This window comes from Rhagoletis pomonella, unplaced genomic scaffold (genome assembly GCF_013731165.1).
Source record: "Rhagoletis pomonella isolate Grant_MI unplaced genomic scaffold, Rhpom_1.0 Rhpom_scaffold_00010, whole genome shotgun sequence".
Classification (NCBI taxonomy): Eukaryota; Metazoa; Arthropoda; class Insecta; order Diptera; family Tephritidae; genus Rhagoletis; species Rhagoletis pomonella.
The window spans coordinates 23,690,455-23,706,697 of NW_023458564.1; the positions used below are offsets into that span (position 1 = coordinate 23,690,455).

The 16,243-nt window shown below is 34.9% G+C and overlaps 1 protein-coding gene across 1 annotated transcript in view; it reads right to left on the reverse strand.

Annotated features, from left to right (window-relative positions):
• The window catches only part of LOC118746170, a gene marked incomplete in the record, with an annotated part of 421,140 nt that overhangs the window by 22,956 nt on the left and 381,941 nt on the right, over window positions 1–16,243 (reverse strand). Inside the window, 1 exon segment of the mRNA XM_036479972.1 lies at window positions 9,148–9,260. Within this exon segment, the coding sequence (XP_036335865.1) occupies window positions 9,148–9,260 (113 nt within the window).

Consider the following 16,243-nt stretch of genomic DNA (forward strand, 5'->3'; position numbering starts at 1 on the left):
CCTTGATTTTTAAATGTTTGGCTAAAGCGGAAACAATATTCTTATAAAATAATACTAAAAAAGTTTGACTTGAAAAAAATGGTGAATAAGAAAAAAAAATCACCAAGCATTTTTTGGGTCACTATTTATCTATAATATCTCCAGTTCAAGTTTTTTCAAATGATGAAGTTTCGTTGGTGCCTTTAGTTTAATCAATTTCGCTTTTGGTTGAAGGAAACTGAGAAGTTGCCATTAATATGATCTCTTAAATAAAAAGTTCCTTAAACACAATTTGAATTCTTATGGAATTAACTAAAAAAAATAACGAAACTATAGTTTTCATTAAAATAACCAAAAAAAAATTGTTGGTAGATATTTTCCACAATTGGTAGATTTTTTTCAAGTGGATGGTAAGTATTTTTTTTCGTCAGTGGCAACCCTGGTTCCACTATTAGATACTTAACTTCTTTTTTTCAGAACGTTTTTGACGCTTTGGAGGTCTTTTGCTAAACGTGTTACTTCCATGAAAGTTTATAACCTCGAATCACCTTCACTTTTAAAGAAGTCTGACTCCTTTAAAGTTAGTAGAAATACGGACGAACCTTATTCTTCTAGTGAAGAGCTCAGCGCTAGTTTCAGCTGGGTTAGCGGACAGTCCGTTCCAGCTACTCCTGTGACACTATATTTAGTGTTCCTTGCACCAAACTTCAAGCACCTTGGATATAAGGCGTGCATTAAGGCCTAGCACATCGTCTACATAGAACCTTCAGCGACAGCATTGGACGAATCCAATTTCCGCACGGATCTACTTCCTTCTTCTTCTTTATTAGCGCTATAACCGCCTAAGCGATTTTGGCCGAGTCGAAAACAGCACGCCAGTCATTTCTCTTCTGAGCTAACTGACGCCAATCGGAAATGCCAAGTGAAGCCAAGGTCCAGAAGGAGGACCTGGTCTTTCCACGCAGAAGAGGCCTTCGTCTTCCTCTGTTACCAGCATCGCGACCCGCGTTGAATACTTTCAGAGCTGCAGCGTTTCTGTCCATTCGAAAAACACGACCTAGCCAGCAGAGCCGCTGAATTTTAAATCGTTGCACTACGTCTATATCGTTGTAAAGCTCATACAGCTCATCGTTAAATCGTCTGCGGTATTCGTCATCGCTAATGCGCAACATCGCAAAAAAATATAGAAAAAAGGTTTTTTCTTATCAGCGGTCGTCCCTCGGTAGGCAATGGGAAACCTCCGAGTGTATTTCTGTCATGAAATACAGCTTCTCATAAAAATACAATCGAAATTCGGAGTCGGCGTAAAACTGTAGGTCCCTGGGATTTGTGTGACAACAACAAGGCGCACGCCTCAAATCGGAGGAAAAGCTCGGCAAAACACTAATATATGTGTTAGCGCCAATCCGTTATTATTCATAACCTTTCTCTTGAAAACTCCAAGAGCCGCTTCATCAGATGTTTTCATTGTTCATGCCTCCGCGCCATTCACCAGCACAGGCATGATGAGTGACCTATAGAGTGTGATCTTTGTACGACGAGAGAGGACTTTACTTCTGCCCACTCAGTCCAAAGTAGCGCTTGTTGGCAAGAGTGATTCTCCGTTAGATTTCAAGGCTGGCTTTATTATTGGTGTTAATGCTGGTTCCCAAATAAAGGAAGCCGTCTAATTTTTCAAACTTGTAACTGTCAACAGTGACGTGGGTGCTAAGATGCGTATGCTCTGACTGTTTGTGTGATGACAGGAGATACTTCGTTTTGCCCTCGTTCAACACCAGACCTATTCGCTTCGCTATTCGGATCTAAATTACGCGTTGAAAATGCTATCGAAAGCTAAGAAGGATACAAAATGACATGAGCTTGCGAAGTGTGCTTAGCAGTGTTGCCGTTTTAGCCCTTTGGTGGCTAAATTTGGCTACCAAATTCTTTTTTTGGCCACAAAAATTTGAAATTGCCCCTAGCCCTTTTGTAGCCCTTTTCAAAATTTATTCATCATTGACATTCAAATTTTTTTTATGATTTTCATGAATTTAACTCTTCGCTCATAAAGCGAACGCCTTTCCTTTAAGGCAAGTATACATATTTCTATGTATATTCCTTACGTTTCTGGGCCGTTATCTTATCCGTTAACGATTTTACTATACTTTAAAATAGGTAAGTTGGTGGCCCTTAATATGCTTTATGTATTACACAAAAAGTTTTTTTGTTGAATAAAATAGTAATTCTTTTCAGAGTTCATTGTTTTTCTATACCAGTAATTATAGAAAATGTTTGCGTGTATACTTACATACTTATACTAGCAGTACCCCGGTGTGCTTCTCTACACCAAATATTGAAAAACGAATGAAAAGTCCTGGAATTGTTCTATATGAAAATTTATCATTTGTTTTATTTCAAAATTTTTGATTCTTTATTTTAAATCTTAATCCAACAGATTTGGATATACAACATTTTTTGTTTTTCCATCTTGGGTATGAATAAATAAACAATTTGGAATGCCAACTCTTGAACAGGCCACGTATAGCTACCAATTCCAGTAATCTACCACAAATATTTCAAGAGATATACCAGATGAAAATTTTTGTTAGTATGGGTGGTGCCCGAATTCGGGGAAACTTAACACAAACCATCTGCATAATAGCCCGACTATGCCGTATACATTTGGTTGAAATCTTGCACTTATTCTTTATATATAAGATGTGAGGTGCCACGCCCTCTTTTCCAATACTGCCCATTTTTATCCATGAGTATGGAATTATTTGTTATACCTCTATACCAACTTCCAGTACTCTACCACAAATATTTCAAGAGATATACAACAAAAAAATGTTTGTTAGTATGGAAGGAGCCACACCCCCTTTTACGAATTCGGGCAAACTTCACATAAACCATCTGCATGATAGCCTGAATATGCCGTATAAATTTGGTTGAATTCGGTGAAGCCGTTCTTAAGTTATATTGTCACACCAAAAACGTTCACTTATTTTTATATTTTAGTTAGTATGGGTAGTGCCACGCCCCCTCTTCCGAATTCGGGAAATCTTTGCATAAACCATCTGCATGATAAATCGAATATGCCACATAAATTTGGTTGAATTCGGTGAAGCTGTTTTCAAGTTATGAGGTCACACCAAAAACGTGTACTTATTTTTATATATAAGATGTAGGTAAAAAAATTTAGCTACCATTTTTAGCCACATCGACGATTTTTTGCTCTTTTTTAGCCCTTTTTTAGCTGGAATTTAGCTACCACTAAAAATGTTTCGCGGCAACACTGGTGCTTAGCTAAGGGGACTTGCACATCGCGTGACACGGGTTCTATCTCTCTTCTCTTTGTTCGGTCCATGGAAAAAGCTAAATGGCGAGTACCCATAACTACTCTATGCAGAAGGTGCCACGATGAGGATGACGAGCAATGATGGTCAATTGGACCACTTTCTGTGTCACTGTACGGGCCTACAGTCAAAGAGTCCCAACCAATTGGCATCACGCTTCCTCAACAATTTTGCGGAGATAACGGACGTGAAACACTTGATCTCCTCAATTTCATTTAGGACAGGCGCTGGTTCAATAGGCTAATGCTATGAAAGATACCAAAATTTCGCTCTGGTTAGGAACCTCCTCCTAACACTCACTGAAACGGGGCACTCTACAACGGACAACACCGAGTGAAATTGTAGAACATTTTATACACGCCCTCCTAACCTAACCTGACATTCTCGCTGAATTCTAGAAAGATTTGATAAGAAAATTGGTGATCCACAAAATAACTGTAAATTCTACAGTTAATACTTTGTTGCTATTTCCAAATTTTTTAGCCAATAACTATATCTCCTCAGCCTGGTGTATGCAAATTCATTTTCACCAGCCGAGTTGTTTTCAAAGCTGCATGCATTGCAAAATTGTCTATCATAAAATCGGCAACGATGTACTAAACTGCAAACACACTTAGCTGCAGAAGTGATGAAAGCGAGTAGAAGCTAAAATGTGCATAACTTTGCGAACGCTTGAAAGTGGCATAAATTTGTAATGCGTTGAACAAATGCTAAGAGAGTTTTTGTGAACGCGAACAGGATGGTGTTGGCCATGCCATCATTTGCATATGAATGCGAATATACATATTTATAGGATATATGTACATACATATGCATATAGTAAAGTGAATATGTGCCAATAGTGTAGCTTTCAAGCGGAATATAAGGAGAGGCATGCGCCACTCGCCAAGCGGATGTACGCTCAAACGGAAGTAACTGTGTAAGTTTGCAGCTGTATAAATTAAATTTGTAACACACTTTGCTACATTGTGGCCGAATAAGGACAAACGCACTCACAAATAAAAAATCATAATGCAAGTGAAAATAGTTTTCGAGACACAAACTTTTAACTCAGTTGCGAAGATTTAACAATAAAATGGAATGCGAAAGTAGAGCACACAAACGCAGCGATTGAGAACAGAACCCAACCTCTTTTCACGTGGGCTTGGCTTGAGTACGGAAGTGGAATACAAATTCAATTTCGAAGCAATGCCAGCAATTCAAAGTGTGCTAAAAAATAGCAATTTCTGGTAAATATTAGTTTTTTTGTTATACAGAGTAACTATGACCTAAAAATAATTAACAACCTATATCTAGATATATGTATATTAGACTAGGTAAAAAAAATCCTGAAATGCGACCGGCATAAGACTCAAATTTTAGCACTTGGTATAGTACCTGATGATCCTCCATGAATCTCGCCTCTCTAGGACAATTGTAAGAGGTCCCGCGTCGAGCCTTTAATTTTCCCATAGGAATTACACGTAAGAAAATGAGTTCTTTCCTTTTGAGGTCAATATAATTTTCTAGGATCAATGAAAACGCTCGAAACTGTAAGAATATATTGATTACATGCCATTTGAGTATTGTGCATGCTCAGATTTAGAGGGATTAATAAGGGTAATTTAGGAATTTAAATAATCCGAGACTGCAGAATACGTAAATGACATGTAGTCAAAGTATTCTTACAGTTTCGAGGGATTTAATTGATACTAAAAAAATATATTAACTTCAAACAGAAAGGACTCATTTTCTTACGTGCAATTCCTATGGGAAAACTAAATGCTCGATGAAGGCGAGATTCATGGAGGATCATTAATATACCAAATGCTGAAAGCCTTATGCCGTTCGCATTTCGGGATTATTTTATATTTATTTTAACGAGGTCTATCATATATTTGTATGTATATGTATACGAAAGTTTATGTAAGTATGTATTTAGATGGATGCATGCATTTTACTTTCCTCTGTGATGTTTCCTATGGAAAGCCAGCTGAAAAGTAAATTGAGCACACAAAATAAAACGATAAATCAATAAAATATTGAAATACAAGTATTGACCACAAAATGTATCACCTTTGTATATATACGAAACATACCTACATAGATAAATATGGCCAAAATAAAGCCACATCTTCCCTACAAGACATTGCTGAGCACTTAAGACAAAAATTTCAACACATTTACACTTTTCTTTTTGTAGTTTGACTATTAGTACTGAGGATTTTCTGATGACAATATTGAGGGGAAAGTACTCAACTTTTTCCCATGGCCTGAACGTAAATGAGGACTTTGATAAGCACTTTTGTAATAAGCGATAATGATAATATGAGCATTCATATGATACTCAGCTGTCTTGTAGAGTTATGTATGAATAACAAGCTGAACACCAAGTACCCACCTCCGAACGGTGATTGTATTTTTATGAGAATTTCTTTCAAGCCAGAAATAAACTCAGTTTTGTCATTGCCTACCGAAGGGCGACCGCTGTTAGGAAAAACTTGATAGAGGAGTCGAACTCAGCTTCTACGAAGTGGTAGTACGCACTTCTAGCCACTCAACCACCGCGGACGATAAATGTTTTAGCTTTAGGAATTCTAAAAATGCAGGTCTAGAACACCTTTTGATTTTTAAAAGGCACCAAAAACTTGGAAAAAAGCGTTTTACCACACTTAAAGCATCAAATTTTTTGTTTTGAATCAAATATACTTTTTTCATAAAAGTTTGTATTTAACAAAAGTAAAAAAAATTAACAATATTTACAAGTATACATACATACATAAATACTCAATACTTTTTATAACGATTGAATAGCCTCTACACATGCTATGATGACTCATGTTTACGAAGTAATACCGAAATACAAGTGGTATATCTCGATAAAGAAAAATCGAATCGCAACAAACGAACATTAATTTTAAAGGGGAAGAGTAATACAAATTAATGCCCTAAGTATAAATAAGCAAAAAAATTGATGTTTTCATAATATAACCTCAAATATCGCCAAAAATCGTATTTTTGGCACTTTGAGGTGCCAAGCAATTGTGCTACCAGATTTGGTTTCACCACTAAGAAACGATGAGTTTTACTCAGATGGTAAAAATATCAAAATTTTTACAAATAATTAGTAAAGAAAATAATACTTAGCTTTCCTGCGTACTAGCATTTTAAACGCGAATAGAATTCAACAAGTTGGGATTGCAACCTCAGCTTCTTATCAATCACGATTGTATTTTAGTGCATTTAAATTTGTAGATTCTTGTAAATTCATGCTGCCACAGCTTTAAATATTTCAAATTATTTCCGGTTTTAACTGTCTCGGAGAAATTTTAGTTCAGAAAGAAACACTAAAAAAGGCACTAGGCACTAAATTATTTTTTTTGCGTTTTAATTTTCAAAAAGCACTAAATCTATTGCTTGAAGCACCAAGTTGGCAACTATGGTAGAACAAACAGCTAGATGGGAATTTTCTGTCAACGGAGCCATTGAATGACTACGAGTGGCTTCACAAATAAAAGAGTCTAGTTACGTCAACTAATTGTATTTCTCTCAACACAAGTTATGGTAACTATGTATAATGAAGTATTGAAATATATACCCATCCGACCAAGAAATGTATGTTTCCTGATGTTACGAGTTATACGACAGTTTCTCTTACCCTCTAGCTCCACCTCACCTAAGAGTCCCGTATTTCAAACGGAAGTTTGTTTTTTAGTTTTCTATCCGTTGAATGCATCTACAATGTATTCAATTTATAATTATGCTTTATATAGAAGGAGGCATCGCGGTAATAAAAATTTTGTAGGAATTTTTCAAAGCTGTTTTTGTTATTTTATGGCCTTATAACAATTATATTTAACAATTTTTATTGAGCTCGAGGCCGTTTTTAATGAAAAACTTATTGTGGAAAAGCAACAGTAATTTGAAAAAGTGGTAGAAGTAATAGCTATTTCGGAAATCACCACATTTCCTCATAAGACTTCTTTCAATAGGATTCGAACCGACAATCCCACTGACTCAGCCAGTTGCCTACGCACTGTGCTAAGTTCGCCTTGTGAATTCTTAAATGTAAATAAAAGTAATTTGAGCTTAAATACATATTAGTATTAAGTTAATGAACATTTACATTTAGTATTAAGTTAATGAAATCGGTATCACCAAATAATAATTCCAATGAACCAATTTATGGAACAATATAATAGATCGGAGTAAGTATTGAAATTCCTTTGCAGAATAAATATAGACGTTTCCAAGCCATACCTTGCTAAGTGACATAAGACTTAGTCAGACTTAGCATGGTGTGGTTTGGAGGCGTCGATTGTTAAACTAAATAACTGACTATCCTTATCATGCAAATAGACGATTCAAAAATCCCGTACGCTCATGAGTCATGACAGTATCTGCAAAATGTATAAATGTCAAGAAAAAAACAAAGGATGAAAAGTGGTGTTCAACAACAAGTAATGTTTAAGAAAATATACTAGCGGCTTCAATGCTAATATACAAATTTAGGATTACTGTTAATTTCTTCACGACACTATGATTGAAACTAAACCAAATTAGTGCACCGCCACCCTTGAGATACCGACTTTTAAATTTTTGGGGACTTTGGTAAAATGTGTTGAATTTTTATAATTTTTGTACAAAGTTTGAAACGTGGTTTTTTATGGGCTATAAAACTGCAGACCCAAAATTTTTCAAAAAAAAATCGGATTAAGAAGTTTGAAATTTTTGTAAAAAATTTTAAATGTGGATTTATATGGTGCATGTTATATAATGCGCTAGACTTTTATAAAAAAGTATTAAACATCAAACAAACAAAAGTAATATAGCCAAAACTATTTCGACCAGTTTCTATTATTTCTTCAACCATTGTAAATTTATCATTTTAATTATTATAACATTTACCTAAATCACATCTAAATACGTTTATATAAACTTAATTTTGGTTTAAAAACGAGAAAATTGAACTACTGTTATCTTTTGTTAGTTATGTTAAACATGGGAATAAACTGGAATGGAACAGCTCTAATTATCGTAAACTAGTAGTTTTAATGTTTGCTTACGATTCTTCTCTCAACCTCCTAACGTTTTCGTTACTTTCTCGATTATCGAAGGAGTCGGAAACGTTGCCGTTTTCATTCATTTATCGATAGCGAAATGGATTGAAATAACTTCAGCATCAGATACGGTTTCACTATCGAAAACTCTTCGCAAAATCTTTTGAAAACGTATAACGAGAAGGAGAGTTCTGCTGCCACAAACTGAGCGACAGGTAATAATTTCACGACCCATTTTCGATAGTGTTAACAAAATTTCTAAAATGGATGCATTCTCGTGTACGTTGGTCGGGTGGGTAAGTATATTTAGTAGTCGTGACAGAAGTAGTAAGAAATGGCTCAGTTCTCCAACTCAAGTTGAGATAATCTGCATTTACTTCGTGAGGCACCAATGCATAAAGTAAAGTCGCTGGAAACCGCCTTGGACACAATTGTGATAGGGTAGATACGATTTTTTCCCACAACAACTTCGCTGAAGGGCCTATTTTATTAGTCAATTCATTAGATAAGCTTGAGGTTAGAACTGTCCCAAAATGGAGCCCGTAGGTACAGGCTTCAAGTTTTAGGTGCATTCTCCTTGAAGTGTGTGCCTAATTGCGTAACCGGATAATGTTACTGTACAACCGTTTGCTATTATGAATCGATTTTCTGTAAAAATAAAACACTTTAAATAAAGTTGCTCTGCACTCATATTTCCTTAACACCAAGCACACAATGCTGCTGAATAAATGGCATCAACTACTTATGTTTATTTCTTAAATCATGTTTCTTAAAAACACTCAATGTCTACTGACCTGACCGGAGTCCGTATCGAATTTGTAAAGACGCATCGCTGGATTATTTGAGCCAACGTTTAATTTCCTTGGTGTTACGGATGGCGAAATCATCATCCAAGAAACCGGTTTGCCTGGAAATACAAATAAAAATACGTACACATACATGAGATATTACAAAAATTGTGCGTTCGCAAGAACATATATGTACATATTAGCTTTGTTCCTCACGCTTTCTGGGCTGTTTCGGTAATTAGAGCGTAAAAATAAGTTACTCTCTCACAAGTGTCAATAATATGTCAACACGTGTCAAAAGTGCCCAGAGCGTGAGGAACGCAAAAACCCACATTTCATGCCCGGAATCAACAAATCAGCTCTAAACAATTATTTTATGTGCATTTAACTTATATGTATATGGCTAAAAAAATTTGCAATTACCTACATTTCTGAAACTTCAGTGCTATTTTCCATGTTTGTATTTTATAAAAGCTGCTTTCGGATGTAAACAAACAACAACAATTATTTCAAATTCACTTCTTTCACATTTCTGCCGGGAAAAAAGTCTGGGCGGTTTCTGGCACGAAGAAGAAGACATTTACGATGGCGACAGGTAATAAGTTCAATGGAAATAAGGTCAATTGACTTTATTTCCCACCCTGGTGCGAAATAAAGTCAATTGACATTATTACCTTTTCAAAAGCGAAATAAAGTCAACAAAAAGTTGGAAATAAAGTCATTGACGCTATTTCCTCATTAAAATGGAAATAGCGTCAACAATGCTTAAAGTAAGTCGATTCATAAAAAAAAAAGTGTTGTTCTTACAATAAACATTGCCCCGTAAGTGTTGTTTTATAATAGATGAAAACGGTTATTGCCAAATCCTCAGTGTTGTGATATTAATCCACACACAATCATGAACTACCACCAATTTATTTTATTAAAAAAGTTTAAATTACGAATATGTAAAAACACGATGCTAAAAACTCAACGCCTGCGCCCAGCTGGAATACGAGAAATATTTGAAGAAAGAGTGTAGAAATGATCCATAACTTGCAAAACATGTTTCGTTTCCACAAAAATAAAGCGAACACTATTAAATTGAAGAAACAGTCCATGTCCAAAAACCCCGGAGGAACACTGAAAGAATTCTGTGTTTTAAATTAGCATATTTTGAACGAATTCGGAATGTCTAAGGTGGAAAAGAAACCAACTTTTCCATAAGGAGACAATTATAGAAAAAGAATTTTCTTACACTATATTCATGTCTCCGCCAGCAATTTGTGACGTTATCATTTAAAAGCAGCTAAGGAGAATGACGACACTATTTATTAGATGGCACATTCAACGAGCCAATGTGCCAAATGCGGGTATAAACAATTATTGATTATTTAATATCGGAACCGAGATCATATAAATTAATTGATTGGTTTTCACACACTTTTGAAACACAAATTATATGCCTTTTTACTGCAGACAAGTTGTTGCCCCAAAACACAGCAGAAATCTTCCAATCAGGGCTGCCAACTATCCTTAGTTATGAGGTGCCATATTGAGGATAAAAAAGTGACAAATGTACATTTAGCAATAAAATAAAGCTACATTTTCCAAACCAAATTGTAATGATAAAATAAGATAAACCAGTTGAATAGCCTTTATAAATTAGAAAATTTTAGTTGAGAAAAATCAGTGCACGCAAAGGATTTCACAAAAATGTATTGAAATGTAATTTTTTTTTTGTAAAAGTGCCATTTTGGCACTTTGTGCCAAATTGAAAAATTAAGTGCCATTTGAAGTAAAATAGGGACAAATGGCACGGTTTGAGCCAAGTTGGCATCCCTAATTCTAATAACTTACAAATATAAAAATGTGAAATATCGAGGGCTTGAATTCATTAATACCCTCTATCTGCAATTTGCACAAAAACTAATTTGTGATTTTAGAAACCATCTGGGACTTATTACCTGTCGTTATATAAGGTAACATTAATATCACTGATGACATTTAAAGCTTAGGTGGATTTTTATATCAGAATCTCATCTTTGTGAAAAATGTGCAGATAGAGGGTATTATTGAATATAAGCCATCGATGTTTAAAATATATAAAAATTTTATTTCAACGTATACGTGGTGTGCGCGCCAGACGCGCGGGGCGCGATTTAATGGGCTATAAAACTGCGTACACAAAACAAAAAATCTAAAAAAATTTTTAAATTTGTTATGTACTCATTTTACTCAACTTCGGTGTAAAAAAAATTCATAACTCAAATTATTGTAGAGCGCACCCCATAATACTATACTTAAATATTGCGCAATACTCAGAGCTACCATTGTGATTTTTTTCAATTTTGTTCGAGATTGCATATTTTCAAAAACTAATTTTTTTATAAAAAAATGTGTATGTGAAAAATGTTTCAAGAAAAAAAATGTTAATATTGGTTTTCATAGAAAATTTTGATGGTTGTATGTGTTATTTTTTCCAAATTTTTTCTTCGCCCCGTTCTCGAGATATTTGGAAAACTATTAAACCGATTTGTTTTTGTTTTTGGTGCTGTAAAGTTCTTAAAAATGTATTAACCAAGCTCAAATTTCATATTTATTTATGCATCTACCCTAAAAATTTGAAACAAACCAAACACATGAAGTGTGAACCCCGTCCGTTTTGGTATGGAACACCCCATATACAGAAAGGTAAAAGTTTCAGTATATTTGGAAGGCGCCACGTCCCCTTTTCCAATAACCTCAACTTTTCTCCATAAGTATGGGATTGATTTCCAAAGCCTCGGTATCTGATTCACCTATAAGAAAAAAAGTATCCCATAAGTTAATCTAGGCAAAAAGCTACCTACGTGCCAAATTTCAAGCGAATCGGACCATAAATAAGATTTTTTCGAATAGATCGGTCCCTGGCCCACTACCGCAAAAAACTACATTTTTTGGCCTATGACATGGTGGTTGCTGATAGATATTTATATACAAAAATTTCATGACAATCGGACATGGCGTTCACGAGATTACCTGTTACAAAAAAGAAAACTTCTCTTTATATAATTAGTATAGATACAGATTGCCTCCTCTGAACAGGATATGTCGGTTTGAGTTTTTTGAATGATCATTATTCTTATGTGAAAAAATATAACTCAATAATAATCATTATCTTTGAGCGAGAAAAAATACAAATCAAGTAACAATAATGTCCTTTGAGCCAAAAAAATTACACTCAAAGAAAAATTATAATTTTTTTAATCTTTATTGGTCAAACTCGAAAAATAAAAATCATTGTAAACTACAGTAGGACGTACGAACACAAATACGTTAGTGCAGTAAAAATTGTTTTACGACGATTACAACTTATTAATTTTTTTGGTTAAAATTAAAAAATAATGATTATTTTACGTCCCTGAATTAAATATATCGTGTGATCTGTACCCGGAACTGCGCGCAAATGAAATTAAATTTCATGAGTATACAAGAATGCTGATAAAAATATTTGGCTACATATCAGAAAATATACATGACATTTTTTATAATACCACAACAAAATTTATCCTCTATATCCGTGGAAGAGAGGCCTTTTCTAAATTTGAGCTAATTAAAACACAAATATTTAAATTTTTTTGAAAAGTTTAATTGTGTAGTTGTTCATTTAAATTTTTAAATGTATTTCTAATATAACAATTTCCATATTCACTGCCGAATTTCTGGCACGATACTGCGGATAAAATTAAACGAGTTTGATTTTCAAACAATGCGTGCGATGCGGGACGTCGCAATGCACGCAAAATCGTGAATACGTCGGACATCTACATTTGCCAACATATGTTGTTGGTTTTGTAATCTGCCCGCATTCAACGCACCGCACCGCATCGCCCGCACCTCATTTCTCGTGTCTACGTTGGACACGGCGTTACTCATTATATTAAGCCTAGACTTTAATACTAACCTAAGCAATAACTTTGAGTTAATTGACTATAGAAAATTAAAATTCTAGGCAAAATATAAACCGAAACTCAGTTCATCAGCATAAAATCACTTGGCCAAAAATTTTTAAATTTTCCAATATGGTATGTACACATGGGTAAACTCGCTCTTGGTTTGTGCTCATGCATTTTATGTGTCAGCATATGAAAAATGAATTACGAATATGTTATTATCAAACTACTTGCAAACATACATATGACCTTTCACAAACGAAAATACTAACATACATACATATGTACGTACTTATCCACATCTGTAAGCGTGAGCGCGTTTGGTTTTATGCCAACATTAAAGCCCGTTAAAGGATTTTATGCACGTTTCATTGCGGAAACAATTAGCCAACGGATTTACGCTTCCCACTCGGTAGCCGCACCACTTGTGTGTGCAAATATTAAGCACTGCTTGAACACAATGTAAGCTTAAATTTATGCGCAAATGCAATGTATGCATGAATGTGCAACATTAAACCACCAATTGAAATTGTAAGAGCATTTTTTTGACAGACAATGGCATTAAACTATGAACATATTTGCAGAAGTCTAATAAGTGCTTTAAAAATTTTACTAACCGCAGATATATATGACAGTATAAATGTACATATGAAAATTTGATAAATTAAAGGCAAAGCTTATACTAATCTAAATGAATTATTAGATATATATTTTTCTATCAAACCTTGTGGGGGAAAATTTTTTTTTCATAATTCGTAATACTTTTCTTAGTTGTTTTTTATTTAAATATAACCTGGATACTAAATCTAAACTTTAAACTTATTGGCAATAAAAATAGGAAATTAAGCCAAAAACTTTAACAGAAAGTTAAGCGAATTACGGAAGGTTTCATGACCAGGGCGAATTCCTGAAAGCACAAACACGTCTACTTAAGTTATGCGTCGGAATATTGGGAGTGGTGAGAACCGCGCCTAAAGAGGAGCTTAGCATGCATGTGTGTACCTGGAACTGCTTAACATTTTCGTTCATGTGCGACCTCAGGCTTAGGGAAGCCAACATGTGAAATCCAACTAATTCCAGGAAAGCGGCAAAATTGCGTGAAATAAAAAGCAGCAATTACTACATAACGCTAGGTTGGGCCTTCAATAAAAGGCTACACATAGAATGATGTGCAACAGATGTACATATAAGGTGGGTTTGGTTGACACCAAAACACTGTGGTTTAATAAATTAATGTTGAACACACACACGCTGCTTTGAAAGCAGGCTGTCGGTTTATTGAAGCGTGCGTGAGTAACGAATAAATTGGAAAAATATTTGCTTTGATGCGTTCAAGGGGGTTAATGTCAGTACTCGGCGACGGAGTCCCTCGGCTGTCACAAATCCAACACCGAATTTGCGCTACTTTATATGGCAGCTGTAGTATACTTGGCAAGGGCCCAACGTATTTCTTGGATGGTGGTGATGTCTGCTTTTGTCCTAACGAGGACATCAACCAGCCGGGAAGAGGTCTTAACTCATTAAGGGTACGGACATAACAGCTGCATGCCCTCAGATCGTATATTTATTTTTTACTGGAATGGGTTTTTACGTGGCGGGTCCGAAACCCAGCGCACAACTTATTGCTAAGAGGGGTGTGGTTTCTCAACCGAATGCACGTTTACATAGCGAGCCGCTTGTCCAAGAAAAACGCTTACTTGCAGGCGCACCAACTGCTGTAGAGACGCTGCAGCCTTCAGTGAGCCCTTAAACCGAATACGTCGGAGTGGCGCAACCGAAGCTCCCTCTCTTTCAGCCGCGACCATCTCCAGCCGCTCCAGTCCGAGTGGTTATATATGAAATTTTGAGTTGTGTCGTTATTGCAGGGGACCATCGATATTTGAAATTTTAAATCTATCAAACGAAAGGGTGTTAGAAAACTTTAGTTTAAATATTTAGAATATTTTCGAAATGTTTGAAGAGGGTTTCCACCTATTTAAATAATTAAATTAAAAATTTTCAGATAGTTAAATGAATTACTAAATGAGTTTAAAAGGCTTAATTTCGGTACTAAATATATTTAAAAGGGTTGCCACAAGTTTAAAAAAATCAAATTTAATTTGAATTTCGGCAATTACGTAATTGAAATATGTTTCACAATACGGTGGTCAGACGAAAGAGGCTTAAGAAAGTTAGCGTTTGCAAATATTTGGAAAAGAGTTACCTCCTGTTAGAAAATTCGAAACATGGGTCTCAAACTAAACAGCGGTAAGAAATCTTTAACTTGATCATTTAGAATATATTCGAGACTTTTGAAGAGGGTCTCCACCATTTACAAAGTTAAATTATAATTATTTAATAAATTAAATGAATCATTAAAAGATGTGTGTCAATCGAATTGTTTTGGAAAGGCTTTATTTAAAAACTATATTTAGGAGGGTGTTTGAAAAATATAATTCAACATAAATTATCAGTTAATTCAAATACGTATCCCACTGCCAGACGAAAGAGGTTTAAGAAGAAGACTCAGAGATTAAGAAGAGAGGTTGCCACCTATTTGAAAAGTCGTATCTGCCTAACTCTTTATATACGTAATACGCGAAGGCATATTTAAGAAGGTAATCAATAATTTGTATTTCAAATTAAAGAGCTTGGCATGTAGCTGTGAAATAATGTTCTTTAGTTTGAAGTTATAGCTCTATTAAAGGAATATAGTAATTTATGATTAGAGAAACCACACCAAGTGAGAGTTCTCTTCTTTACTCAGCAACAGCTGGACTGATTTAGATAAAATTTGGCACGGGGATCACTTTTAACTGTGAATAACATTTGGTTTTTTTAAGGTTTTTGAAGATGGTTGCCACCTGTTTAAAATGTTAAACAGAATTTTGGCGGGTTAACGCCAAGCGGGTTTATTAGTTATATAGTATTACCGGTAATAGAGAAAGAAGTTTTAATTTATTGCGCGTGAGATCCATACTCAACTTTTTTTCAATTAGCTGATTTATATTCCAAATATAAACTTAAATAATAGAATAGTAATTAGAAACACCTTGCTATATTTCGATTAAAATCTAGGAAAAGTTGCCCAAGGGAAGGACTCCCAACATACTTAAACACATCTAGGAAAACAAAGCAAGTAAATTGGTTAAATATTGCGGACGTTAGAGGAATAGTTATATACAATTATGCAACTTGGTTTTATAAGA